The sequence below is a fragment of the Desmodus rotundus genome, chromosome 6 (assembly GCF_022682495.2).
Source record: "Desmodus rotundus isolate HL8 chromosome 6, HLdesRot8A.1, whole genome shotgun sequence".
Lineage (NCBI taxonomy): Eukaryota > Metazoa > Chordata > Mammalia > Chiroptera > Phyllostomidae > Desmodus > Desmodus rotundus.
In genome coordinates, this window is record NC_071392.1 from 1,024,952 (window position 1) to 1,052,487 (window position 27,536).

Below are 27,536 nucleotides of genomic sequence, written 5' to 3' on the forward strand. Positions count from 1 at the left end.
CTAGCTGGGGTCCCCCGGGCTGCCGTGGACCCGGAATCTGTATAAACACGTGTACTTCGGGTGTCCCCAGTTGCTGAGGATTTTCAGTTTCACACATAGTAAGGGTTCAGAAACTTCATGCTGGAAATAAAGAAAAGATACCATGAATGGCTTATCAAGAAATCCACGTCAAAGAATCCTAAGGAATGCTGGCGTGTGGGGACTCTTTCCTGCCTTTGCAAGTAGAATCAAAGCCGCTCTAATGGAGGAGAAGGGGACCCCCGTTAGGAAGGAGGTCCTGAGGACAAATGCAGGATGAGGGAGATGACATGGTGGCCTGGACCCCCACGTGCTCCACGGCCACCGTCACACCCCGCAGGGTGGGAGGCAGAGACGCGGACATTCAGTCGAATGTGAGCGTCCCCAGGCACGTTCGTGTCTCACACAGTGCTTTCCCCCCATCGGCCAAGCCGAGTCCTGACCAACCCCTGCTGTCACCGGGTGCGAGATGCCTTCTTCCTCCCATTACTTCCCGTGGCTGACGAGAAGCAGTGGCGATACATCTCATACGCCTCAGTGCCCTTCAGGAGGGTCACGGGTGAGCACTTGCTAATTTTCCCCATTTATTAGGATGGGAAGTTTGCCTGTCGTATCTGGTGTTACATATTTATCCTCTCTTTCTCCGAGGTCCTCTGGGCCTCTGACCACGTCACACGCACCATCACCCGTCCCCTTAGGAGGAAGGTGAGATATGGACCCTAATAGCAGCGAGGGGACCCAACAGGTAAGCTAAGGACTAAGAAGGTGAATACACAGGGTCGGGCACCACCAACACCCTTCATTATTACAAAAGCATAAGCATGTAATTCTGTAACATCACACTGTCACACTCCAGCACACCACGTGACATTGTAGGTGAAATGTCCACATTACACTATAAATTATGACTCCCGTATTATTACCCTGCCCACCACACTCAAGCCGGCCTGACTTCTGCCGGCCCCTGTGCGTGTGTGCGTGTGCGTGCGTGTGTGTATATACATACACATGTTAAAGTGATAGCCAATGTGGAAGAGTTAGGCTTAGAAGCCACTCTGTTATCCTCCCAACTTTGGCCTCGACGTGCAGGTAGGCACTCAGAGCTAAGAGCGCAGGTTCAGACTGGCCTTGCCTCCCTCATTGGCGTGGCCACTGCGCAGCAGGCGGCCCAGCACAGCCCTCTCGGGGACGGAGCCACGCCCGTCCTCCCCGGGGCGCATCCTACCTGGAGCTCAAACGTTTGCACCGTGGCTCTGCCTTTGCTGTACACAAACCGGCCCAGGAAAACCTCTTCTCCTTCACACTGTGTCAAGATGCCCTGCGGAGAAAGTGCAGGTGAGGAGGGTGTGAGGGACACGTCCTCCAGTGGAGCAACCGGAGGCAGGTGTGTGTTCAGGCAGCAAGAGTTCTCCAGGCATCTTGGGGTCCCACCAGGAGCACAGGGCTGTCCTAGGTGCCAGCACCTCTCGACGCCCAGAGGTGTCACGCTTGGGACCCAGAGCCATTTCGGGAAGCTGAGTAACTGAAGCTGAGAGTGAGACGGGCCGTGTAGCCCTGCCCCGGACGTGGGCCCATTGGCCCAGCACCTCCCTCCCAGGGACAGGTCCGAGGGAAGCGAAAGCCAGCGTCCACTCTGTAACTCGTGCAGATGTGAGCAGATTTGCGCATCCGGCCAGAAACGTGGAAACGGCTCACGGTCCATCAAATGGTGGACGGATGGATGAAGTGTGGTATATCCACACCATGAAGTATTTTCAGCAATTTAAAAAATGGAATATTGACACGTATTTTGTAACATGGATGAACCTTGAAAACACGATGCCGAGTTAGAGAAGCCATTCACAGAAGACCATGTGATTCCACTCACAGGAAGCTTCCAGAAGGCCGATCTATAGAGACTCTGAGGATCAGTGGCTGCCTGGGGCTGGGGGATGGTGGGGGGGATGGGAGGTGGCAGCCAAGAGGTGCAGGGTCTCTTCGAGGAGTGATAAAATACGCTAGCACTGACTCAGTGGTGATGGACACGCAGCTCTGTGAATATACTAAGAGCCACGGGGCAGTGTACACTTTAAACGGGGGAATTACATGGTGTGTGAATTATGTCTCAGTGATAAAGTCAGACCCAAACATACTGGAGGATGGGAAAACCGCGGAAGAGAGCTAATCCTCATTTTTCCATCCAAGAACGTCAGTCGGTAGGAACCAAAACTGAAAAATTAAGAAAATAGTGAAAGCCATATGAAGGCAAGAACCCACGTAATTATTTTCAGCTAAACCTGTGGCAAGAGGAAGCTTCCGGAGAGTCAAAACCAGAGGCAGAAGAGGCGGGACAAGCAAAACCCGTGTTTTGTCGTAAATGTGTGGGAATGTTGGATGCTTTCACGGTCGTGTATGACGTTGATAAAGTAAAATTAAGTAGTAGGAGTCAGCTGACCCTCTCAGTTGTCGACGACAAAGCAGAGTCCCGGAAATGAGTGACTTCCTCACAGTGATACAGGTGCGGGCCCAGCTCTAACTCTGGCCAACCACCCTCTCCCACGACCCATCTGCACAAGGGTCAGTCGGCTTCTTACGTGGACGGAAAACTCCCTGGGGGCGCTGGAGATGCTGCCCGAGGGGGACACCTTCTCGGAGATGTGCTCCATGGTGACAGCGGTTGGGATGATGTCCCCGGCGAGCTTGATTAGGACGTGGCCCTGGGAACCCGGGAAGGCCCAGCACTTTCCGGGGTGGATGTCCGGCTGCAAGGACAACAGAATTTATGTCTTATCTGGTCGCGCAAATCCGCCTGCACAACACTGGCCGGCTGACCACCACTGACCCCAGATCTCGCTTATGCCCATGACCTGAGCCCTGCACCGGGTGCGAATCAACCAGGGAAACCTTGGACACCTGTAGGGTTGGCGGTCCTCCCGGCTCACGGTCTGCCGGTGTCTCTTCCCACAGCCCTCTGTCCTGTGAGGGTCTTTTCTTTCATCGTTCTCACGAGGCTCCTGGGAGGCGGTTAGTGAGTGTAAGTAGTGATGTGCTGCTGGTGACGGAGAAGATACGACGGTGCTGGTGGTGCTCACTGTGACGGTGATGGGGGTCGTGGTAGTGATGATGATGAAGGTGATGGTGATGAAGGTGATGATGGTGATGGTGATGATGGTGATGGTGATGGTGATGAAAGTGATGGTGATGATGGTGATGGTGATTATGGCAGTGATGGCAATGGTGGTGATGGGGTGATGGTGGTGAGGATGGTGGTACTGGTGCTGGTGGTGATGGGGTGATGTGATGGTCGTAATGGTGGTGATGGCAGTGATGGTGATGGAGGTGATGGTGATGACGGTGGTGTTGGTGATGAAGGTGAGGGAGATGATGGTGATGATGGTGGTGGTGATGGAGGTGACGGTGGTGATGGAGGTGCTGGTGCTGGTGGTGAGGATGACAGTGGTGGCGGACACAATGATGGTGGTGGTGGTGATGGTGCTGGTGTTGGGGGGAAATGCGATGTACTGTTTTCTAGATCTGGACTAGTCTCTGGAACGAAATTTGCAGGTTCCCCCTGAAGGTGATGCTAAATTGGAAGCTCACTCAGGTGTGTAGGCTCTGGCAGGAGGAGCTCGGCCATCTGTGGATGCCTAGTGCCTACTGAATGGAAGTGAGATGTTGGCGGGAACCTTATGTGGAAATATCTCCTGTGACTACCGACTTTCTAGGAATGTGCTGGCCGGAACAGCACTCAGCTCAGCACAGGCACTTGGGGGGCATGAGCCTTCCACAAGCGAGTGTGGGGGGACTGAACTCGTGGGTGGAATGGAAGCCACAGAGTCCACTGGAGGATGGGGACTATACGTGTCTTATCAGAGAAGTGGCCACTCTAGTCAACTGATCCTAAAACAATACATTAATGATTGATTAATCGTAGTTTACTGGGTCCAGTTTCTGTGACAAGTTCAGAGCTGCCTCCACATTGGACATGAACGTTTTCGTGACGAAAAGCCACGAACAAAACCTTGACATAGAGAAGGCTCCCCCACCCCGGCCCTCACCTGGAGGATGACGTCCGGGGGCATTTGATAGTCGAGGAGCCCGACCCCACGCCAGGACAGCTTCGCCTTATTGCTCTTGTAACTTTCCGAGGTCCCGGCTTCAACGATGGAGGCTCCTAAGATGATGAATGTTTTTAAAGTGAAAAGTTCCAGGACTTAGATACCTCGTTTCGACGTGCATAGTGTTGTTGGAAGATGAGCGGGCAGACCACACACGAGACAACGTTCATACTCAGGGGCGGGTGGAAAGGGTCGGACCTTCCGGCCCTTCGAGAAAGCCTGTGTCTGCTGTGCCGTTGGGCCGCCTTTCCGAAGCTGCCGTGATGAGCAAACGCTGCCTTTGGAAGCCCCGGACAACGAGGTGGCAGCGTGACGTGGGCTGTGTTTGGTGCCTGGAGACCCATGTGAACAGCTCACGTGACCGAGGGCGCTTTGGGTCGGCCTGGCCCGGCTCACGCAGACACAAGTGTCACAGGCGCACTAACGAGCTGTACTCTGAGACCAATGGGCCCCACCTTGACTGTAATCAGAGATACAGAAGACAAACCCGTCAAGTGTCCTCCTCTCCGGCTACTTCACTTTAGAAGCAAAGCGTGTTTGTAGGCAGAAGTAAGGAATTTGCAAATTGTCCTCCAGGTTCGTGGATGTCGCGGCACAACAGGAAAAGTGCCTGCCTCTCTGACAGGCTTTCCTGCGCCGGCCTGGGTCGGCCTAGGGCTGCAAGCCGAGCCGGTGAAAATCCCAGTCAGTCAGTGAAATTTAAACTTCAGGCAAACAGTGATTTTTCAGTACTAGTGTGCCTTGCGCAATATTTGGAATATATTTCTACTAAAAAATTATATGCTGTTTGCCTGAAATCCAGGGGGACCGGGGTCCTCTAGCCTCTCTGGCCACTGGGCGTGCCTTGTCTTAGGGGGGCTGTCCTCTGCTCAGCCCATCGGTATTCCCACCCAACCAGGGACTGGACCTGAAGCTTCACGCTTAGGTCTCTGGCCCGTTCTGAGTTCCTTCCTGTGAGGTGTGAGGCTTCGTTTTCGCACCCTGACGTCGACTCCTCCAGCCCCTTCGACCTGGCTTGCCTCCTTCGTCGAAGGCTCTCTCCCTCCCGGGCAGGGGCTGCCCTGTCTCTGGACTTTCGGTTCCACTCCTGAGACCTCGCCAGCACCGCACTGTCTGCGTTCCGTTCCGCCGTGTTCCAGGAAGCCTCAACGTGGGTCCTGCTCCTCCAGCTTCGCTCTTCCCTTGCCAGCGCGCTCGGCTGCTCTAATTCCTCTGCCGTCCTGCCTAACGTACACTTTCGATGCAGGGTGTCCGGCCTTGTGGCGTCTCTGGGCCACATGGGAAGAGGACGCACTGCCTCGGGCCCCACATTAAATACTTTGCGACACGTAATCACACACACAAAAATCACATAGTGTTTTAAGTAAATGTACGGTTTTGTGTTGGGCGGCGTTCACAGCCACTCCGAGCTGAGTGCAGCCCGCGGGCCGCAGGTCGGACGCCCCTGCAGCGGCCTGGAGACTCCCGTGAGCAGGCCTGCTGGGAGGGGACTGTGTGGGCCAGGGAGGCCAGCGGGGAGAGTCCCAGACCCTGCACACTCCCGCTACCCTCGTTCCTTCCCCCCACCGCCGTGTGCTTGTGGGGTTGCTCCGGGCCCACAGGCCTCGCCTGTCTGGTTGGACTCGTGCCTGAGCTTTCGACTTTGTTACCGCTGCTGTGGACAGTGCAGTTCCTAAATTTTCCTTTTCCGATGTTTTATTACTAGTGTGTGAAAATCACGTATTTGCCTTCCTAACCTCACCGACTATTTCTCGTGGATTTGTGGGGGACTTTCCAGGCAAATCACCATGTTGTCTATGGAACCAGAGAGGTTTCCGTTTCCTCCTTTCCAATGTGCTTGCTTCTTCCCGCCCTCTTCTCTCCCGTCGACGGCCTTAGGGTGGAAGTGGAGGTCTCAGGTTTGAGACCCGTCTTCCTTTCTAGCGTTTGCTGCTCCGAATTCCACTGTAGGAGCAGCTCTGGCCGCAGACCGTGAATGTCAGCGTTTTCTGTTGTCATGTTCGTTTACTTTGAAATATGTTCCCGCTTCTGTTCTAACTTCTTCTTTCACCCACGGGCAATTCAGAAATGCATCGCTAAATTCCCAACGGCTTGGGGACTTTCTAGATAGGTGTGTTATTGATTTCTAGTTTTTATTTCCCTTCCACTCAGAGACACCCTCGGTGTGAGTGCAGTTGTCTTCAAGTTATTTTCGCTTCCTGGCCTGGAACGTGATGTGTCTTCACGGAGGTTCCACGGGCACTTACCAAGGGGTGTCTGCTGAGGCTGTTGGGAGTGCCGTTCTACAAATTTCCACTTTGCCCACCCTCTGGCGGCATCTTTAGATCTTCCATGTGCTGGCCGACTTTCTGTCTTGCTGGTTATCACCGGTCACTTTGGTGTATAAAAGATACAGGGTTATAATGTCCGCGATGTTGAGCTAATCGTGGCCTCCCAACATCGCCGGGGGTCCCAGCTTTCTCTGCAGCCCCCTCCTAAGCGTCCATGAAGTGGACAATCGACTGCACCTGTTCCTGTTCTCCTTTGCTGCCTAGAAGAGTTTGCTTTCCTCCGCCCCAAATGACCAGACAGAGACATCGGTTTCCCTGATAGAGACCGAGGAATACACAGGACAGAGACCCCACAGAGGCGATTTTCGCCTCTTCGCTCACCTGCCGACTTGAGCGCGTAGTCAGCCATCTGGACTTGGTCTTCTCTCAGCTTCTTAAGTACGTAATCTACCAAGTTTGACATTTCCTGTGCAGATTGAAGAAAGAGCTTTCTGTTAACAGTCCCCGCCCACTGCTGAGGTTCTGACCATTCACACTGTGGATCTGGGCCTCCGGTTCCCCGACCTGCAAACCGGGAAGGAGGAGGTTTACCTGGGAGCACACAGAGCGCAGGACGGCACTGTGCGGGCAGCGGGGCGGGGTCCCCTCACTCCACCGAGGTTGCAGAGCAAGGCCCGACCTCAGGCCCCCGCTGAAGCCCTAGTGACCAGCCTGCTGTGTTCAGTGAGATGGTCAAATGACACTGTTGGTGTGACCTGCTGGGTCCCCTCCCCCCTGGTGTCTCTGCCTGCTAATGAAGACTTGGATGTTCAACGGCCGCTTGGGAACTGAGGCAGTTCACATAAAGGACGTGATGGCTAGTGTTAGGCAGCCATTCCTTTGAATTAACACTGGTTTGTTAAGGATGCTCTGATGCTACGAAAGCCGGTGTCCCGGCAGGGCACAGCAGGGACAGCGTGGGGCCCGAGGGCGGGACGGGGCCAGGCTCAGAGCCCTGTGCCTTTTAGCTCCTCGTGCACAGCCCTTCAGAGAGCGCCATCCCCGAATGGTCTGTGGTTGGTCTGTTTACTGGAGAACAAACCAGAGTTAGTGATACATTTGGGTGGGAAGTCGGTCGTATTGCCACACAGCCTCTTCGGGACCGAGCCGTGATGGCAGTGAGTCCAGGGACAAGCTGTCGGGAGGGGAAGCCCCGTCAGTGAGGATGTGTAGAGACGGGGGCGCAGCCAGCCCTCAACTCCTCTGCTTAGGAAAGAGGAGGGACCCGCCGCAGACGGAAACTCGGACCAGGCCCAGCCCTGAGTTACCTTGTCCAGGTCCTCTGCATGGCCCTGGGCCCCTGGGGCGTCTCCCTCGGCGGCCCAGCTGTAATTGTGCAGACCAGCCTGCGTGTCTCTAAGCAACACCGTCAGAACATCGATTTTTTCAGTTAAGAGTAGAATTTCACGCAAGTTGTTTTCCAAAGCCTGGCTTTCCTTCCTGTGAATGGAGAGCCCAAGTGTGAAGGGAGGAAGAGGCGGGCTTCTGGCATCGGCCCATGTGCGGCTCAGGCGGCAGTGAGGACGAGAAGGAAGCCCGACCCTGAGGGGAGCCTAGCAAGGGCCCGAGGGTCAGGTTGCAGCGTTTCAGCACAGGTGCAGAGCCGGGACATCCCAGGGCAGCTGTCCCGAGGGTGTCTGAGGGTTCGGGTTGGGTGTGCTCTGAGCAGGTGAGGAGGGCTCAGCCAGTGCCCCCCGGGAGCTCCGCCGCCCTGCCTGGAGGCTGGGTGACAACCCACTCTGGCCCCTTCCTGTCCGAGCACCTTGGGTCAGAGTGTGGAAGAAGCCGGTTTTCAGTCTGAGCCTCGAGGGCCTGCGGCCCAGCCTCGAGGAGGGGTGGTGGAGGGCAAGGCCCCGGCGTGAGACCTAACTGTAGGGGGATGGGCTCCGCGACCTCTGCAGTCTGACAAGGACTGGGGTGGCCCACCCACGGGTGCTTCCGCACGCTGGGAAAGGGTGAGGTGAGCGCTAACCTAGCGCCTTTTCCAGTTTGTGAAACAACACGCTCCCAATGCGGAAAAGACAGCAACGCTGAAGAAATAAATGCACGCCAGTGCGTGTCTAACCGCTGGCATTCTGCGCAAACGAATGGTGACGACAGAGATGGCGGGTGTGACCTTCGTCCCCTGCGCTCGCTGCCCGATTTCAACGCGCACTTCGGGAAGGCGCTGGCGGCGGCTCCCTTCTCTGGGGCAGGGATGCGCTCGCAGGAGCCGCCCGCAGGCCGGCTTCCTTGTCTCGGCTGTTTCCGTGGTTTGAATCACAAGTAAAACTGAAAGCCCCTCCCATTGCATATTTTGTGAGGCAGCTGTCTAGCTATAGACGCAGAAAGGACGCCAGTTTTACAGTTTTGCACAAACCTTTCAGGACTTGGAACCACGACTGAAGGGCCCACAGGTCAGAGACTCCTGCTCACCTGAGAAGTTCCAGGCGCTCCTTTGGCATCCGGAGTCGGGCCTGGAAGGAAGGAGCGCTGTGAACCCTGCTCGTCCCGGGAGTCTCGTTTCTCTCAGACATGCCAGCTCCCCCCTGGACAGGCCTGACGGAGGGACGCACGGGGTCCCCTGAGACACCTGCCTCAGTGATCACACGGCTGCTGAGGCTGCACCTCCCGTGAGAGTAAATCTGGGTGCTCAGCAATGAGCAGCGAGCAGCTCGGGCTGCCGGGCCCGGCTCCGAAAAGCCTGGGTGTGCATTTCTGCTCACACGTCAGTCCCTGACTGGCGCTGGTCCGGCCCCCTCGCCCACAGAGGCATTCAGTGGTGTCCCTGTTAAAGGTGCCTCCGAGGGCGAGAGGAAAGGCGTGTTCGACGTGCTCACAATCACCCCCAGTGCCCGGCTGGCACACCCCGGGGTCCGGGGCAGACGTAAGCAGTTGAACATCACTATGAGTCGGTGTAAAAGGACCACCTGAAAACTGACTATTCCCTCTTTATCCTTTTTGGAGTTCATCCTAAGTGAAAAATCAGGGAGGGGTAAAAAGATTTAGCAACAAAGATGCTTATGTTTACAATATTGAAAAATTGCAAACGATTCCACGCTGTAGAAGTACTTCTTGAATATATGATTTATCACATTATCAGCCATAAAGTGCTGTCATAAAATAATATCTAAAGACAAGGGAATGTGTCTGAAACCCGTTGTTAGCTCACTGGAAACCAGCCCTAAGCAGCTCACTGCAGGAGCTCGGCACCTGTGAAGAGTCACGTGGAGAAAGCCACCGCCTGTCCCGGGGGGCTGCTGATGGGGCTCCGCTCGGCGTCACAGTCGGACAGCTTGCTGGGCAGTGAGCTGCCCGGAGCGGAACCCCGTGCTCACGGAGAGGACTGGCCGTGGACTGGGGCCCCTGCGTTATCCGTGCCAGAGCTCCATGTGCGAGACAAACGGAACGTCCCGGCAGACGGGCCTGGTCGCACGTGGCGTTTGAAACGGGCGAGGTGCACAGCGATGGGACGGGGCGTCACCTGGTAGTCATGCAGCCTGGAGACGCGTTCTGCGATCGCCGCGTAAAACCCTCGGGGTTTCTGAGGAAGTCCTCCTCCTTTGAGCCACACGTGGTGTGCAAATCCTGTCAGAGAAAAGGCCGCCTCTGATTGGAGGGAGGACGTGTTTTATACGACAGTTACGTGTATTCACGGGGACCTCCCCAAGCACGGAGGACCCGGGACCCTTAGACAGATACCAGACCCTCGGGTGGCAGTGGAAGGTGCTCGGAAACTGAGTCCTCCCCCGAAACACCCATGAGCTGCCACAGGAACAGGGCCCACCTCTCGGGAACTCTGAACTCTAACCCGAAGTTTCCAGCACCCGGAGCACCGAGAGAAAGGGCAGATTCTCTATTGTGAGAGAGCAGTGTGACATTTTCGCTTGCCCGCCTGCCCCCGGCCATCCCCCACCATGACAGCGGTGGCTGTGGGGACGGTGGTCTGCATCCCTGGGGCGCTTGCTGGTGCCTGCAGCTCCCAGACCTTGTCCTCAAACTGCTGTGACTTCGAGTTAGAGCTGCCGGCCGGCGGGGCCTGCTGGGCCAGTGCAGAGGCCGACTGAGCTTTATCCCACTCCCTGGGTTGGAAGGGCTTTTCGGGAGGCTGCGAAGCCTGTTGAAAGGTTTGTCATAAACTGGCTGTGCCCACCTGGGCAAGGGACAGTGATGGGGCATGTGCGACAGACACAGAAGTGGGGAGGGAGAAAGCAGAGCAGAGGGGCTCCCGTGGGGATGAGGGTGGGAAGGAGCCCAGAGAGCCCCTGGGCGAGCCCCGTGGGCGGAGCTGGGGGCCCCTGTGCCGACGGGTGCAGGTTCAGGCTGAGTGGTTGGGTGGCCCAGCTCAGTGCCGAGCAGCCTAGACTGGGAGAGTAGTTCCTCTGTTTCTCTCTCTCTCTCCATCATTGGTTGAAAAGACTAACCCTACCCCCCACTGAATGGTCTTGGCACCTGTGCCCCAAATGCCATCCACCAAAGCAGATGGGTGGGTGTGGAGGCTGAGGACAGGGGAGCTGGGGAGCAAGGGCGGGTGACGAAAATGTTTCGATTGGAGGTGCTGGCTGCCCCTCGCTGTGAACGCTCCAAATGCCCCTGGGTGTTCGCTTGTTCGATTCACGAGGGTCGATCACAGATCACGTGGATTTTGCCTCAGTAAAGACAAGGGATGGGAGTGTCGTGCGTTTCCCCCGGAATCATCTCCACGCCTGTGTGTCTCAAAGGGGCCCGGCACACTTGTGGGCCAGGTGGCACTTTCACAGCGGGGACAGTCTGCCTCCACTTGGGAGAAGGACTCCAGTCTTAGAAGACGTCCGAGGGGTGCAGGGCAGGAGGTCCAGATGGGGTCCCGGGCACAGGTACATCGGCTCACCCCTGTGCTGGGCAGGGTGGGCTGGGACCACTGCCCTCCCTGCGGTCTGGGGACCCCCGTGGGAAACCCCTCACAGAGCAGTCCTGAGAAGGGGGGACGGCAGCAAGGCGGGGCAGCCAGTGGAGGGCACCAGCCAAGGTCATCAGAGGTGGGGCAAGACCCCGGAAGCAGCAAAGCCACTCGGCAAAGTGTGCAGCTGTCAGCAGAAACTGGCGGAAGGTGGGCGGAGCCCGGCAGGTGCGGTCCAGGGTCCAGGCGTTCAGGGGCGGTCACAGCAAGCAGCGCCCGGGGCGCCTCCGAACTGCCAAGTGGCGTTTCCTGGCAGTACCGGGTCGAAGCCTAGATCGCCACGGGCATTCGCTCCTCACTGTCCTCAGATTACAGAGCAGTTTTCCCACGTCGGGGTGGGGGTGGGGTGACGTGTGTTCCCACTGCACAGCAGGTTCACACAATTTGTCCAGTATCCTGTGATGAGTGAGAATCTTGGGTTGTCGAAACCCCCAAGTTCAGTCACCCAGGCGCTGAAGAGGCCAATCCTCTGCGTTTGCGATAAAACTGCCTTCACTTCAGAGCAACATCTGTGTTTTTAAATCATGATTCTAAGAGGGGAAAACATGGTTTCTATGTTTTCAAAGCCTAAGCTTGTGTTACTGTTACAATCAGAGATAAAAGACGGGAAAACGCTTCGGGCATGTGCAGTCCGCTCCAGCGATTTCTGAGCCACCGATGGGCAAACGTGAAGCCGTGGCGCTCTCTCCTCACTGCGGACACGTCAGGGAGGGGCTGCCAGGGTCGGTCCTGAGGACGACCTACCTGTCAGAAGAATCGTCAGTGCAAACACGCCAAGGACGACCGTCCGTGAGGGCGCCACCCTGGGAGGAGGAAAAACAACGGGAAATTCAGCGTGGCGTGAATCTCCCCTGTGAACCGCCCCAGCAAGTCTACGCACGCGCTTCTTCGGGGCTGGCTCCGTGAGCTAACTTAACTCCTCACCTGCCCTCTTCGACAAGGAGAGAGGAGGGATTCCAGGACGGCACCCCAAGGCCCTGGCAGCCCAGGAGCGCGCTCCTGATGCGCTGAGTGAGAAAGCCCTCTGCTGGGCCAGGGGCCGGGCTGTGCTCTGCAAAGCCCCCCCCCCCCCCCCCGCCGGCCCTTGGGGTTCGGTCTCCTGGGCAGCTGCTTCACTACCGTGGGTGGTGACTTGCCTGCATCTGCTGTTGTGGGGGCGCTGTCCTCGGACAGCGACTCTGCGGCACCCCTTTTATTCTCTGGGCAGATTCTAGCAGGCGCTTCCCTGCTCCCAATGGGATGTTATTTGCTCTTTGCAGAGTTTGCTTTCCAGCAGGCAGCCTGGGGGCGGGGCAGCAGGGGCAGGGGCAGGAGGGGGTGTCCTCAGGCCACCCCGGTGTGCAGGGCCTCCTGCTGTCTCCTCCCGGGTGATGCCACACTTGTGCTACTGAGACCAGCCACAGCTGTTGGCTCCAGCTGTGTCCCTGTAGCCCTGTGTGATCAAGTCCCACCCAGGGACGTGGGAAAGGCCAGCGTGCGCCTGGAGCCCCGCGCTGCAGCCCACGGAGATCGGGCAGGCGGTGGGAAAGGCACGTCTGCGAGCTGTGGGTTCCAGCCGTCCCCTCACAGCTGCCGAGGGTCAGGCTTTTATTCCTAAATCTATTTTTCAATTACAGTTGACATTCTGTATTATTCTGTGTTAGTTTCGGACGTAGAGCAAAGTGCGCAGGAAATCACGCTCTTTACAGTGAGGTCCCCCACTGTGTCACGCACCCACCCGGCCCCGTACCAGTCACCTCGACATTGGGCACCGTACCCCCTGCACTGTAACCCACGTCTCCGTGGCCGTTCTGTGGCTGCCATTTGCACTGCTTAACCCCGTCTCCTTCTCCACCCGCCCCCGACCCCTCCCTGCTGACAGCTGTCAGCCTGAGTCTCTGTCTGTGCCTGCTCCTATGCTGTGTCTTCATTCTGGTCACTAGGTCCCACGTGGAAGTGGGATCGTGGTGATTGTCTTGGGGGTGAGCTAAGTGGAACAAGCCAGTCAGAGAAAGGCGAGGGGTCATTCGTTTGAACAGTGGCCTCTCCTCCCAGTCACTGCCCCCAGCCCCGTGGTGAGTTCGAACGACTCGGACGTGGAAAGACAGCTGCCACACAGTCTGAGGGAAGCTCCAGAGAAACGTCTGGAAATGGTCTCTGAGAAGGAGAGGTGTTCTGACCGGGCTGCTCCCCCCCAGGACACGGCAGGTGTGGCCACATCGTGTGAGTGCGGTGGACGGGGAGGGGGGGCTGGGGTCGAGCACAGCTTGCCGAGTTACACACCTGCTGGTGGCCGGGTCCTCGCGCCCCCAGAGCAGAGCTGCAACACGCGGGCTCCCGCCAGGTTCTCCTGTCGGGCCCCGCACACAGGGGGCGCCCTGCCGAGGCTCCGGCCTTCCACTCATGCCCCGGCGACAGACAGTGATAGGTGGCCCGGAGGAGGGACAGTCCCGCTTGTTCTCTGTCTTTACCTCATGGAAACCAGGACGCTGCACATAGGGGGCTGGGCTGCTGCTTTGTCTTCTGGCTCCTCGGTGCTTCTCCTCCAAGGGGAGACGGAGTGAGCCAGTCCCCAGGTGCCGGGGCTTCTCTGTGGCTTCACCCTTCTGTGACACGTCGCCCCTCTGTGACGCGTCCAGTGGCTGTGTCAGGGGCGTCTGGCACCTCTGCACCCAGGGCTCTTGTCGGGGCCATATCTCCAGTGCGGCCTCTGCGACGGGCCCCAAACGTGCCCGAGACCGTGAAGGCCCCAGAGCCTACCCCTCTGCATACACAGCAGTCCCTGTGTGGGTTTTTTCAAAACTAAAACGTCACGAGAGACGTTTCAAAGAGAGGCCCCAAAGGAGCAATCGCCAAGCCCAGCCCCTCGCCGTTCTTTGCCGCCCACAGCTGCAACCTGCAAACCGTCACCCCGTCTAGTTTTGACATTTACCACAGGGGTCGGTGTCCGTAAGTGACGCCACGTGGGGTCTGTGCTTTAACCTAAACGACAGTAGGTGCTGGGCTTCTCACCTTGTCTGTCTGGGGACCTGTGGGTGCCAGCCCGCTCGCTCGGCCTGTGCGCGGTGTCCCACGGCGCAGACCTGACCCTCACTGCCTGTCCATGCGCAGGTGTGGCCCGGGTGGGCCTGGGTCCCCCCACCCCTCCGGCAGCACCGGCAGGGCAGCGCCTGTCCCAACACACGTCCGGCACACACCGGGCATGAGGCATGGATGGACTGGGAGCATGCTCACTTCTGGGGAAAGTACCCGGGGGACGGTCACTTCTCTCGCCGCCCTCTGGAGATACCGCCCCGTGGACTTGGGACCTGGCTGTGGCAGGTGACCGTCCGGTCCGGCCCGATCTCTCCTCTTCACCCCCCTCCTTTTCGAGGGCAATTTGGCTTTTTCCCTCCTGCAGTGTTTAGGGCTTTTCATTTGTCTTGTAAGTTCTTCAGTTCCAGTTCAAAATACCACCGCGTGCCTGGAGTTTTTATTTCTCCTCCTTTGTTCTCAGATAGTTGGCACGTCCAGGGGAATGCGCCTGCGTTTCTCCCGTTCCGGGACACTTTTCAGCTGTCAGCTCCAACACGGATTCTCTGTCACAGTCCCCGTTTCCCTGTGACTGCGCAGCTGTGACACTTGTTAGCTCCTTCTGTGTAACTCGACTGCCTGACGCTCCACATTTGTTTCCGGCTTTTGTGTTTTTCACTCTTCACTCTTGCTGGTTTCAGGGTAAATGATACTCTACTGTTCATTCGTTTGCTCTTTGATTCCGTGACATCTGGCTCTATCCCAAGAAACCCCACACTTTCCACTAACCCAATGGCCCACAATTCAAGAGCTACACAGTGCTACTATGTAGCAAAGTGCCGCCCCCTAACCCTTCTGCCTTCTACTCTCGCTTCTCTTCCCTGCTGGCAACCAGGTTGTTTTCTTTCAAAGATATGAAATAGATACACACAACTATTCAGGTGGGCAAAAGTAGGTCTAGGAGGTTTGTACAGAAAATAATGCCGTAAGCCACAAATAACCGTACAAGGATAAACTGGGTTTCACGCGCTCACAACGGCACACAGACTTGTACCCCACCCTGTGCACTCACATATTTATGTAAAGTATGCTCATGGACATTTATCTGTGCGTGCGTACGTATTCACCTCTTTACACTGTTAAAGTGAAGCGTACCTTACTATAAACCATGTTCCGCATCGTGTTTTTTCCCTTTAAAAATACGTCTTAGGCCCTGGCCGGGCGGCTCAGCTGGTTGGAGTGTGGTCCCGTACACTGGAAGGTTGTGGGTTCAGTCCCTGGTCAGGGCGAGTACGGGAGGCTCCCGAGCCATGCATCATTTCTCTTTTGCTTGAAGATTTCTTTTCTTCAATCAGTATTATTTAAAAATGTAGTTATGTGTTGCATACTTATTTTAAAACCCTTTCAAAGTACTTGTTTAACAGTAAAATCCATCTGGAGCTTTACTGTTAATAAAATCAGGCATTTTATTCCTTGCCATTGACATCAGGCATTTCCTGGTGAGTCCCAGTCTTCTGCGTGGCCCTGCTCCTCCATGGCCTAGGGTTTCAGGTGGCCGGCTGATTCTGTGGGGGAGAGGGGGGCTTCCTGCTTCCACGCCCACTCCTGCCCCTCCGTGGGGCCTGGCTCCCCTTGGCTTCCAGGCTTCTCGAGGTGTCTGTGGAAGGCGCTGATAGGGACCTGAGGAGATCCTGGTCCCCCTGCCCCTACAGAGGCCATATCTTATTTCCCCAGTGACGCTGAAAACCCAAACTGCCACCTGCCGTTGAAACACATCAATGTTTGTCAAGAGTTTGGAGTGTGTCTTTCCGTTGTTTTAGATGAGCGGCAAAGAGAAACCACCACACTTGGAAGGAAGTCCCTTGGGTTTGTGGAAACCTGGTCTGCAGAATACGGTGGACAATCGAGAGGGGGAGAAGGTGGCCCCTGGGTGGGGGATGGCCCCTTAGCTGTGGGGCTGCAATGCACAAAAGGGGGAGCAAAGCAGCATGTGAGACGTGTCCTGGGGTGACGTGAACCAGTCGGCAATGGGGTAAAGTCGAGAGACCAGGCTGGCAGGGAGGGTGAGGGCTTTGAAAACTCAGAATTTACTCAAATACATGTTTTTCTCTTCTCAAAATGGTCATGAACAGGAGATATTTACATAATATATAAGATACATATAAGATATCCATGTATAGCCCTGGCTGGTGTGGCTCATAGGCTGAGTGCCAGCCTGCGAACCAAAGCATTGCTGGTTCGATTCCCAGTCAGGGCACATGCCTGGGTTTCAGGCCAGGTCCCCGGTAGGGGGCGCACAAGAGGTAACCACCCATTGATGTTTCCCTCTTTCTCCTTCCCTTCCCCTCTCTAAAAATAAATAAATAAATAAAATCTTCGAAGAAAAAAGTTATCTATGTACAATAACAAGATGTGCATGAATTATATATAAATACCTCTACATAAGATAGGAATATGAGATATTTCTATTTATAAGATATGTATTTTGTCTAAACACCTACAAATGAAACTGAAAACCATTGTGTACAGCGTGAGATAATCCATGAGGAGGTGAGGGGCACTTCTGAACTGAGAGCCTAACGTGACAGAAAGACCATAGGGGACAAAGTACAGAAAATAAAGATACCGAGCTATTGTCACTCTAAATAGATTGCCTAAATTCTAATGTGCCCTGGCATCTGCAAATGTTTGTAGTTTCAATTACGCCCCAAAAGTCAGAGTTTTCTTCTAAGGAAGGGTCACTCTCATTACAACTCGAACCCTGGCTTTAATGAGTGAGGGAAGTTGCCACCGTGGGGAGTTCCGCACGCACCCACTAAACCAGCTCAGAAACGGAAAAAGATGCTCTTTAGTCACTTGGCTCTAGTTGCTGCGATCAGCTACTTTCAAACGCAACCTTTTCTAGACGGCACAATGCCCCCTACCCCACTGCAGACAATGCTGGGGGTTGTGCAAAAGAAAGCTCTGTCACTCTGGGTGACGGTGGCCTAGGTAGCTCTGTCTACAGTAGGACAAACAGCTGACCTGGCAACGTGAGGTCTTGACTGCCTACACGAGGGGCCAGCTGAAGGCCCCGAAAACCATCTCAATTCTACCCGGGAGCTAGATAGACCCCAGAGTGAGGGCAGTCTGTCCCCCAGTTACCCTGTAGTCACGCTTCCGCATGTCGCCTGCCTTCTGCCAGACCCCTAAGGCTCCCCTTCTCTAATGAAAGCGAGGCCTCATTTAACCACAGTCGCCCAATGATCCCCCCATTAAAATGTGTTGATTTAAAAAAATTTTTTTAAAGAAAAGACCAAAGCTCCTTCCTGTTGCCCCAGTCCCTGGAACGGGATTTCTCCGAGGTCTCTCTGCCGTAGCTCACCTTGCCTGACCCTCACCTGGTCAGCACGGACTCTTCTTTCAGTGGCCAGGGCGGCACGGAGCTCTCTTGGTGACAAAATTGCCCGGGCTGTTGTGTACGGGTGGCGTCACGCAGCAGTGGGCAGAGATGACGTCCAATTTGGGGTCAGGATCCATGCCACAAACCTCTAACTGCAGGGACCCCAGATGCAGCCCGGCTGAAAGTTCGCACTGAAGTCCAGGCTGGGGCTCTGCGCATGGGGTGGGTAGAGACCAGGCCAAAGGCTTTTTTTTTTTTTTTTTTTTTTTTTTTTTTTTTTTTTTTTAGTGTAGGGTTTCTTTCTTTTTTTGTTTTTTTAAATCCTCACCCGAGGATATGTTTATTGCTTTTAGAGAGAGAGAGGAAGGGAGGTAGAGAGACAAAGAACCGTCCATTGGTGGCCTCCCTTTCACAGCTGGACAGGAGGGAAGCCACAACCCAGGTATGTACCCTGAGGGGGGATCAAACCCGCCACCTTTTGTTGTACCGGATGACGCAACAACCTACTGAGCCACCCGGCCAGGGGACGAAGGCTTTTTACAACTGTCTCAACTCATCTTCCAGAAATAATCCTGAAAAAGCAAGATGCTAGAAGGGCCATTTATAAGATGATTTTACTACTGAGGCACACGCGGCAGAAATGTCTGTTCGCTGAGTTTTCCCAGGTACTCACTTATTCCTCCTCTTTTTTAAATGCATTAAGTAAACAGGAGTTTTTCCGGACCCCTTTGGAGAAACTCAGGGTGGCAGGACAAGTAGTGGGGCACCAGGCCTCCACTGGGTCGCGGGCGGTTGATTAGTAGAGCCGGCGCTCCGCCCCTAGATCTGATTGGTCTGCTGAGACCCCACAGGCTTTTCTGATTGGCTGCTGGCTCCAGCCGCGCCCGCCGGTTGGCCAGCCGGCGGTTGCCGGGGCGACGCGAGTTGTTGTGGGTCCGCGCCGCGCCGGGCGTTCCGGATTGGCCCCCGCGCCCGCGGGTGCAGACTTTGGCCTCTGGCGCAGCGGGAGGCACCCACCGAGACCTTCGGCGGCGAGCCGGTGAGCGGGGCTGGCGGCCAGGGGGTGTGGGCGGGGAGGGGGCCACCTGTCACCCGGGACGAGGGACTTCGGGACCGGTTATCCTCCTCTGTGTACCCCGTCCGTCTGTGTTTCCAGCGCGGTCGTGGCCCTGCGTGTGTGTGTGTGTGCACCTGCTGAATACCGCCATCAGTGTGTGCCCCTGCTGTACCGCTGTTTGGACGTGCCCGCCCTTCCTCAGTGATGACATGCCTGCCTTCCTGCCAGGTGGAGGCGGCCCGACGGACAGAGCAGGGGCACCGACCCCGGCAGCTCGGTCCCGTCGCGCTTCCCTGCTTACCCGGCGCGCCGTGAACCCGGCCCAGCGCGCCTCCGGCATGAGGAACCCGAGCAAGGAGCTACATGGCGCCGCCAGCCGCTATGCTCCGTGCGGTGAGTGACCGGCCAGAGCAGCGGCCAGCCCCTGCTGCTGCACAGCTCCGCGCCCTGCATCCCCGTGTGCGTGGGGAAACGAACACGTGGCACCCCCTCAAAGGCAGAGGCCCCAGTGTCAAAGCAAGGCTTAAAGGGAAATACGGGGGTGGGTCGGGTTAGTCCTTTATCCCTTCTATTTTAGAAAAAGAACACCAGGCTACTACAGCTGCCTCGGCAGTGGGGGTCCAGGGCATCTGAAAGCCTCACTCCGTGGCTCTCACAGCTCCTTCCCTGAATGGTGACTTGTTTTCTCCCTTCTTCGGATGCATGTGGTGTCTGTCACTGATTGACTGCCTCCTCCTGCTCCGAATCTAGACCCCACCTGGGCTCAGAGACCAGGTTCCCTGCAGGTTCGAGTGGCTTCTCACTCGGCCGGGTTTGAGGCCGGGCCGCAGGGAAGGAGGAAGGCCTGGGGCCATGGGCTGTTCTTGCCTCTGTTTCTGTTGCCCGCATCCTGGGAAGGGCTGGCGAGAGGAGGCAGAGGCGGGATCCAGGAGCTGGAGGGGTGAGGCAGGGTGGGGCTGGCAGGCCCTCCGAAGCCCTCAGGCGGTCGCTCAGAAGTGGAACGAAGTGTGGCCCTCACGGGATCTAATGTTCCTCTGGCCCGGAGCTGTGACTGTGAGCGCTGTTGGGGACACCGTGGGGAGGCGGGGGGACAGGAAGTGTGGCAGTTACCCCTTCTCTGCTGTGGGCTCCCAGCCTACGTGCGACCCCTCCACACTCAGTGAGCGGCCTCCTCGGGATGACGGGGCACACTGTGCCAAGCACTTTTATACATGAACATTCCACCTCTGAACGGCGAGGCGAGGTGCCTTGAGCCCGGTTTATAGATGAGGAAACTGAGGCACAGAGTTGGAGGACATGGCCAGAGGCGGCACCCCTCACAGGGCTCCTCTGCCCAGGCTGTAAGTCCTGGCTGGTCTGCACGGGAGGGCTGGCCGGGGTCTTGGGGGTCCCTGTGGTGTGTGGCTGGGCCAGGCTGCTCTGTGCCCAGAGACCAGAGAGCTTCAGGACATGGGGCCTCGGGCTGTCCTCTCAGCTGTCCCCTGATTGACAGAGAGTCAGCGATCCGCCCGCAAGTGCTAACACTCTTTGAGTGACAGAAGCTACAAGACATGTCTTGTCCCCTTAACCCTGTGTATGGTGGTTGGGGGGGGGACAGTGGCCCCCACTGATTGGGGCCATGGCCCTCTGAGTGCCTCTGCATGTGGATACAAATGGCGGACCAGAGGCTCCCCGTAGTGAGAGGAAAGAAGACACAGCATTCTCTGTGGATTAATTAGTCACCAAAACACGGAGAGGAAAACAGAGCGGGGAGGGAAAGCCTCCCTCTATGGGAGACGTTATTTGCTGAACGTGAGCACAGCATGAAGCTCCTAAACTCTTACTTCTTAATGTGATTCTGTGTGAGCTTCTGCACAATTCCTTACCCTTGTTCTGGTGGGCTTTTCTTCCTTCCTTTTCAAAATGATACTGTTGATTCAGCTAGTGACTGCCCTTCAGATATTTGAGAGATTGGCTGTGTTAAATATTTGCTTGTAGGCAGTGGACCCAGCATTAGTTCGAAGTGGAAGTTGGATGTCTATGCTGTGGGTTTAGGGGACGATCACTTTGTGTTCGTGGGGTGCCTGTGTAAATTGATTGACGTGGTGCTATTTTCCTGAGTGCCTCTGTAGCAGGCAGGGTTCTGCAAACAACAGAACCAGCAGCAGGTGGGGGTATATGAGAGAGAGAGAGAGAGAGAGAGGAGGGAGGCTGGTTTTAAGGAATGGGGTCACATAGTTGTGAAGCAGGCAGGGCCAAAACCTGCAGGGTGGGCCGGCAGCCTGGGCCCAGGGCAGAGCTGGTGCTGTAGCCCTGGGTCTGGAGGCTGAAGTCCTCCCACCTGGGGGAGCCCCGTCTTTTCTCCTAAGTCCTCCACATTGTGGGGGGTGAGCTGCTTGGCTCCCAGGCCAGTGACGTAAGGGTCCATGCTGTTGAGAGAATGCCTGCAGAGCATATGTGTCCTGGGTGGTTTCTCCTGTCCTGTGTCCCCTGAACAATGAGGCCTTGCTGGCATAGCTGTCTTCTAGGCACCAGGCTAAACCAACCTGAACTTCACTGTAGAGACTCGACCTTGGCCCCTCCCTTCCTAGACTGGTACTACCACCTTCCCGTGCGGCGGTCTGAGAGGGCTGTGGATGCCCCCCCTGTGTCCCAGATCCCCGGTCTCAGCGCGTTTCGGGACCCACCCAGCGGGCATACACTGGGGACCCGGAGGTACTGGATCAAAGAGACGGACTCGGAGTACGTGAAGCTGGCCAAGCAAGGTGGCCGACCTGGTAAGTGCCCCGGTGCCCAGGGTCTCTGTGGGGACAGCGACAGGGCCCTTTGTCCTGTGAAAGTGTCGGTGTAGGAAGTGGGGGTCTCGCCCAGGCCCCTGGGGAGGGAGGTCCTGGATGCGCTGGGTGTGCACATGCACCGCTTGTGAGAAGGTAGACGGCACAGGCTGAATTCACAGGGTCGGCCCCAGAGGGCTGCTCTCCCAAGTGACACCTTTGCTGGGACTCGCCCTGCGTGCATCACGTGCCAATGGCAGTCTCTCAGGATGCCGCTCGCGGGCAGGGTCCGCTGCTGCGGTTCAACAGGCTGTCGGCCAGCCTGTGTGGTGTGGAGCGCTGAGGTTTGCTCTCATTGCCCGGGCCCCATGCGTTCCCAGGTTTTGCCTAATGGGGGCGGTAAGAAGGCTTCGGCGGTGACGCTGAGGAGCTTCGCCTTCGGTTTCATGGAGACAGCACTGCCTGGTTTCCCACATCGAAATCGCTGATCAGGCCAAGGAGGCCCGTCCAAAATATCCCCCCGCTGGCCCTGGTCACAGGTGGCACTGAGAGATGCTAGCCCCTTTTTTCTGGCTGCCGTCACCCCCGAGTCAGTTGTCCTGGGAGTGAGAGTCAGAAGGAGACCACCAGGGCTGCAGGGCTAGGAGACCCTGGCCTGACAGACCACGGGCCCCGGCCCCACACAGCTCGGAGAGCGGGCCTCCCGGCTCCGGCGAGCGGTGAAACGACCGCAGGGGACAGCCGGCAAATCGGATGAAGATCTGAGATTCGATCAAGGATTGTGCCAGCGCTCATTTCCAACAATGACAGGGACAACACTAATGGGGGACAGACCTGAGACGGAGGGAGAGATGCAGACAGAGAGGGCTGCCGAGAGAGAGGGAGGTGGAGATGGAGATAGTGGGACAGCCCCACGGTGGCAGAGGAGCACAGTCAGACCGACCCAGGTGGCAAGGGCAGCTGAGAGGGCAGGCAGCCCGCAGCCCTGAAGGGCTGAGGAGTCCTGCTCCCACATGTCAGCCTGGAGTGGCGAACCAGCACGTGGGTGGGTGCTGGCATGCACAGATGCCAGCTCAGGACCGGGGTGGGGTGGGGGTGTCCCTGCTCAGCAGCAGGCAGGACCCACCTCAGCAGGGGTGCATGCTGATTCCTGTAGCTCCGGAGCCCAGAGCCAGCCCCAGGAGGTGTCACAGTGTCCTTTGTAAAGGGTGGCCTGCCTGCTAGTCACACCGGGGGCCCGGGTGGGTGAGACCACTCACAGTGCCTCTCTTTGGTTTTGAGACCTGCTGATGCACTTGGCCCCAGGGACGGCGTCGGGCACCGGGACCAGGAAGGGCTCCCCGGTGACCTACTCCTTGCCGGACTGGTACGTCCACCACAGCAAGCCGCCCACAGCCGGCCAGAAGCAGTGAGTAGCTAAGGCATCGCCCTGTTGTTCACCTGTGCAGGAAAGAAGAATTGAATTGATTTGTCAAAACCCCTGTGATTTCCGGCTTGGCCTCTGGATTGTGGGAAGCAGGCCTTGGGGAGGGGCGGTGTGTTCCCTCACAGGACCTGCAGGGGGCGCTGCAGGAGGGGAGAGGAGAGAGGATGGCCTTCACTGCCCGAAGGCAGGCAGGGGAAATGGGGGGTGGCTGGGGGGAGGAGGTGAGAAGGGAGAGGGAGGGACGGGAGGAGGGGGAGATCAGGAAGCCACCCTGCAGCTGAGTGCAGGTCTCCCTCGGGTCCTCAGGGGGCTGGCTGCCTACGTGCCCGATTACATGGTCCATGAAGAGTTTAACCCCAGTTTGGCCCAGGGCGGTTACGAGTCCCGGAGGGGGCCGTTCGACTTTGACATGAAGACCGTTTGGCAGAGAGAGGCTGAGGAACTCGAAACGAAGAAGCAAAAGGTGACAGGAGCCCCGGTAGATGGCGTCGCGGCCCGGCGCGCGCGGCCCGGCCCGAATAGCGATGTGGTGTTAGTGGTGGCATGTCTGTTGCTGTGCGGGACGTCAGCGCGGCTCTGAACTTGACCTCTGGATCTGCTGGAAGGCCAGAGGCCGCCCCAACCTTTGGGGACCAGGGTCAGATTTCAGTCACTAGAGTCCCCCTCTTCAGAAGTCAGCTGTGCTCCCGGCCTGGCTGCCATCCCCGGGCAGCCGGGACCTCGGCGTCTTTCTCATCTGGGGGCCGATCCCTGAAGCCACTGTCAAGCTGGGCAGGCGGTGGTGTGAGCGTGGGTTTCCACTGGCTTCACTTGGGTGGACGAGGACCAGCTGGTCACGGCCTGAGTGTGCTCACCTTCACAAGAGGCCGCCCCGGTGTCCAGAGGGGCCGCCCCGTGGTCCAGGCCCCCTCCCTGCAGTGCAGGGCGGTCCGGTGCTCCACACCCTCACACCAGTGGAGGGGGTGCCTCCCGCTGTGGTTTAAATGCACGTTTCCCGGGACTGACGAGGTCTTGCACCTCTTCCCGTGTGCGTGTGCTTTACCCCGACAACAGCTCCGTCAGGGAAGCTCCTGCCCTAATCTTCTGCCCGTCGTTAAATCGCGCCTGTTGTCTTTTCGCTGAGACTGGAGGGCTCTCTGTGTGTTCTGGAGACGCCCTTCCCGCCCTCGGCTGGTCTTTTTCTTCTCTTGACAGCGTCTTGGGAGGGACGGAAGTTCTGACTTTGGGCAAAGTCTGACTCGTCCGTGTTTTCATTTACGACTCCGCTTTCGACTCGACCTCAGTGAGATCTCGGCCTCACCCCCGTCCGCAGACTCGCCCCTGTGACTGTGACTGACTGATAGTTTCACAGTTGCCCCCCGACCCCCACCAGGCCACTGCTCCGGCACTGGTCCCTCTGCCCAGCGTGGCCCAGCTGTCCTTTCGGGGGTCTCCCTCAGACTAACCCCTGCCACCTGCCACTCACGGGGCCCCTCATTCTGGTTCTGAACACCAGCCCTGCCCTCCTGGTCCCCAGCTGCCGCCTGTGTGGGGCATCCTGGCCTCCCCTCTGAGCCCACCTCCACTCTCCACCTGGCCCTCCATCTCCCCTCCCCTCTGCGTCACCTTCATGCACATCCCCTCTAGCCACCCGTCTACCTCCGCTGCTTTTCTCAGCTGTGGCCCCTGGATTTCTCAGGCAGGATCGGGGCTTGTGCCAGGGCAGAGTGGACAGGTGGGCAGGCCATCTCTCTTCCCGTGGCTGGACGGCCTATGAGCCTGCCTTCAAGGACGACTAAGGGCAGGTCTCTCATCCCATGTCCACTCTGGTTTCCACCTGATGGCTCGAGCCTGGCTGGGGGCCACCCCTGCAAGTGTGATGCCCCGGCCCCTGGAGGGCCTGGTCCCCCCAGTGTCTCACACCGTGAGCTGTTCCCTGTTTTCTCCCTGAGCTGGTGCATCTTTGCTTGAATGCAGCAGTGTGGAGAATTGTCGGTGGTCTCTGTCACCGGGATGCAGGACAGGGCACTGCCACACTGCTGGTCAGTGGTGCGGCAGCCAGGCCGCCGTCCTGCGTGTGTGACTTCCGCTGCCAGCTGTGAGCTGCGGCCTCCCTTCATGCCCAAGCCACTGAGCACTTTGCACTGACTTGGGGTGTGTGTGTTTCTTCACAGCTGAGGCTCCCAGCCATTAACTCCAAGAACCCCAGCAAAGCGGGGACCCCGCTGGGCCCCAAAGACCCAGCAGGAAGTAGACTCTCCTTCCCTCCCATGTAAGTGCACGGGCCGTGCTACTGCTGTCGGGTTCAGTGGGGTGTGGCCTTTGGTCCCAGCGGCTGAGGTGACTGTGAGGCAACAGTACGCTGTGCCCATGTGTGCCCCAGGGTGCCGGCTTCCCCGCATGCTTGGCAATGTGACTCTGACGTCACAACGTCCCACAGCTGGCCGGGTCTGCTGGCCTGCTGTTGCCTTTTCAGAAGGAGCTCTCTCTCTTTACTTATCCCGGTTTGTGCTGGGACAAGTGTGGCTGATTCTTTGGGAGACAGAGAGAGAGAGATCGATCTTCGTGTTTTCAGGAACAATGAGCCTCTAATTTACCGACAGCGTGCTTGCCGAGCGAGAGCCCTCTAGATTACTGTTAACCTTTGTACTTAAGCTTGTCGTTAATTTTTCTCCTTTCGAGGCCTGGTCAAAAACTCAGTTCACCCACAAACTTTTCCAAACTCATCAGCAATGGGTATAAGGACGAGTGGTTACGACAGCGAGCCGAGGTGGACAAGAGCCCCCCGCAGACGTCCAGAGCGTCCCCGACGGCCCAGCCCTCGAAGGACCTCCAGGGGCAGGACTCCGAGCAGCTCCCAGACTCAGAGGTTCCGGAAGGCTCTGCGGAGGCTCAAGGTGAGGTGCGCCCAGCCAGCCACGTGCCCTGGGGCGACCCGTTTCTCTCCTCTGATTGTGTGTCTCCTTATGCGCCGTCCAAGAAGCTTGTCCAAACCCCACAGCGGCGCTGAGTGGCAGACACACAGCCATGATGTATGTTTTGCTCTTTTTCCTCTTTATTCCGATGAATGGCAAACATCGTGATTTCTACGGCCTCACGTTTCTCTTTATTTGCCAGAAATGGTGGTATTTCGTTTGGTATACCAGGCAAATAATATGGCAAGTAATATCAATTCCAGCCTCCCGGCTCCCTGAGTTTCTGACCAGCGCCACTTAGCTCTGAGAGCTAAGCAGTGGGCCCCTTTGGGGACACTTCCTAGACAGCCCTCAGTTCTCCGAAAAGGGCTCCCCTACCAGCTGCGTACGTGCTGTCGCTAACTTTGAGTAGTTTAGAAGCTTTCCTGTAATCAGATGTCTAAAGACCATACCAATTTTATGTCATGAGTAGAATTGGTCTCGTTTTCGGCTGCACCCATCTCCAGGCCTGGCGGGCACCGTGCTCTCTGCCCGCAGCTCCAGGGGTTACTGACCGTCTGCCCGGAAGCAACTCCGATTTACTGTGGAGCCTTCATGTCTTGGGTTAGGGTGGAGGGAGGCGGGCTGTCTCCTCTTCCGAATGGCTTCCTGCGAGGTTTGGTGTGGGGACTCTGCTGGCCTTTCCCCACCCAGCTCCGCACTCGGGCGGCAGCGCCCCCATATCTGGAAATGTGGGTTTTCCCTTATTTAAAATGGATGGCCAAATTTCTTAACTGCTGAACAAACGTCGTCTTCGCCTGCCTCGTCCCTGGCAGCTCACATCTGTGCTCTGCATTGCAGGTGCCGTGGCCTCTCCGTCCTCATCAACGCCCGCTGAGCTCAAGTAACCCGGACGCAGCCGTGTGTGGGTCCCGTCCCCAAGGCTGACGGTGGCCTGACGGCGCCACGGCTGTCTTTGTTCGTGAATATAGATTCTTATGAAATACTCTGTCTTAGAGCAGGTTTGATGTCACCGTTGCGTAGACGGGACAAGGCTTGGGTTTTGCTTCTTGCATTTCTCCGGGGTGTTAAGTAGGTGGCCTTTGGGGCGCTGTGCCTTGCCGCCCTGGGGTGTCACAGTGCCCTCCCCAGCACCAGCTGCCATCGCCTCCTGCGCTCGCATCGCTGGTGGTGACGTTCTTGTTGAAATCTGTTCTCTAGACTTTAACTGGGCAAACTCACAGCCTGTGCCGTGATTTGGTCCTGTGATCTTGCAGAAGTAATTTTTCTGTTAAAAAAAAATCAGTTCCAGAATATTGTGACCTAGTTTACATTAAGAAAAAGATTAATTAGCTCTCGAAGTTTTAAACATTTTAGTGTAAAACCACTGGAGCATTTGCTAGTTTTAAATTTTTGCTAATTTTTTATAAACCGAAATCCATTAATATGAGAAATTTATTATATTTTTATTTTACTGAAAGTAAAAATATGCTTAATTTTAATATTTAATTCTTTAATCAGACCACATTCTCTTGTTTTATACATTTTGTTACTGTCTGTAGTTAATCAGCATTAAGATGTAGTTTTATATTTTGTACGTGTAATTCATTAGTGAAATAATAATATTCTGATGGAAGATTGCCAGAAAGCTAACTAAGGTCACCGATATTTTAGCTTCTTTTCCGGAGTAAACTTACGCCCTAGTCCACCTG

At 56.6% G+C, this 27,536-nt stretch overlaps 2 protein-coding genes across 3 annotated transcripts; one reads left to right on the forward strand and one right to left on the reverse strand.

Annotated features, from left to right (window-relative positions):
- Nucleotides 1-19,112, reverse strand: SUN3 (Sad1 and UNC84 domain containing 3). The gene is made up of 12 exons (XM_053926579.1): nt 19,074-19,112; nt 18,600-18,800; nt 17,714-17,784; nt 12,087-12,145; nt 9,888-9,991; nt 8,840-8,880; nt 7,693-7,864; nt 6,767-6,851; nt 4,056-4,171; nt 2,592-2,759; nt 1,244-1,336; nt 1-120 (listed from the first exon to the last, which is right to left on the reverse strand). Exons 1-12 carry the CDS (start codon nt 19,110-19,112, stop codon nt 1-3), a joined length of 1,269 nt encoding a protein of 422 aa, XP_053782554.1.
- C6H7orf57 (chromosome 6 C7orf57 homolog) lies at nt 18,676-27,536 on the forward strand. Of its 2 annotated transcripts, none has more exons than XM_053927264.1 (8): nt 18,676-18,754; nt 19,001-19,165; nt 21,343-21,528; nt 22,807-22,933; nt 23,258-23,414; nt 25,105-25,202; nt 25,613-25,827; nt 26,686-27,536. In XM_053927264.1, the coding sequence occupies exons 2-8, from the start codon at nt 19,111-19,113 to the stop codon at nt 26,730-26,732; spliced, it is 885 nt and encodes a 294-aa protein (XP_053783239.1). In that variant the 5' UTR covers nt 18,676-18,754; nt 19,001-19,110; the 3' UTR covers nt 26,733-27,536. The 2 variants fall into 2 exon arrangements, with proteins under 2 accessions (XP_053783239.1, XP_053783240.1); XM_053927265.1 differs by having other exon boundaries at nt 25,661-25,827.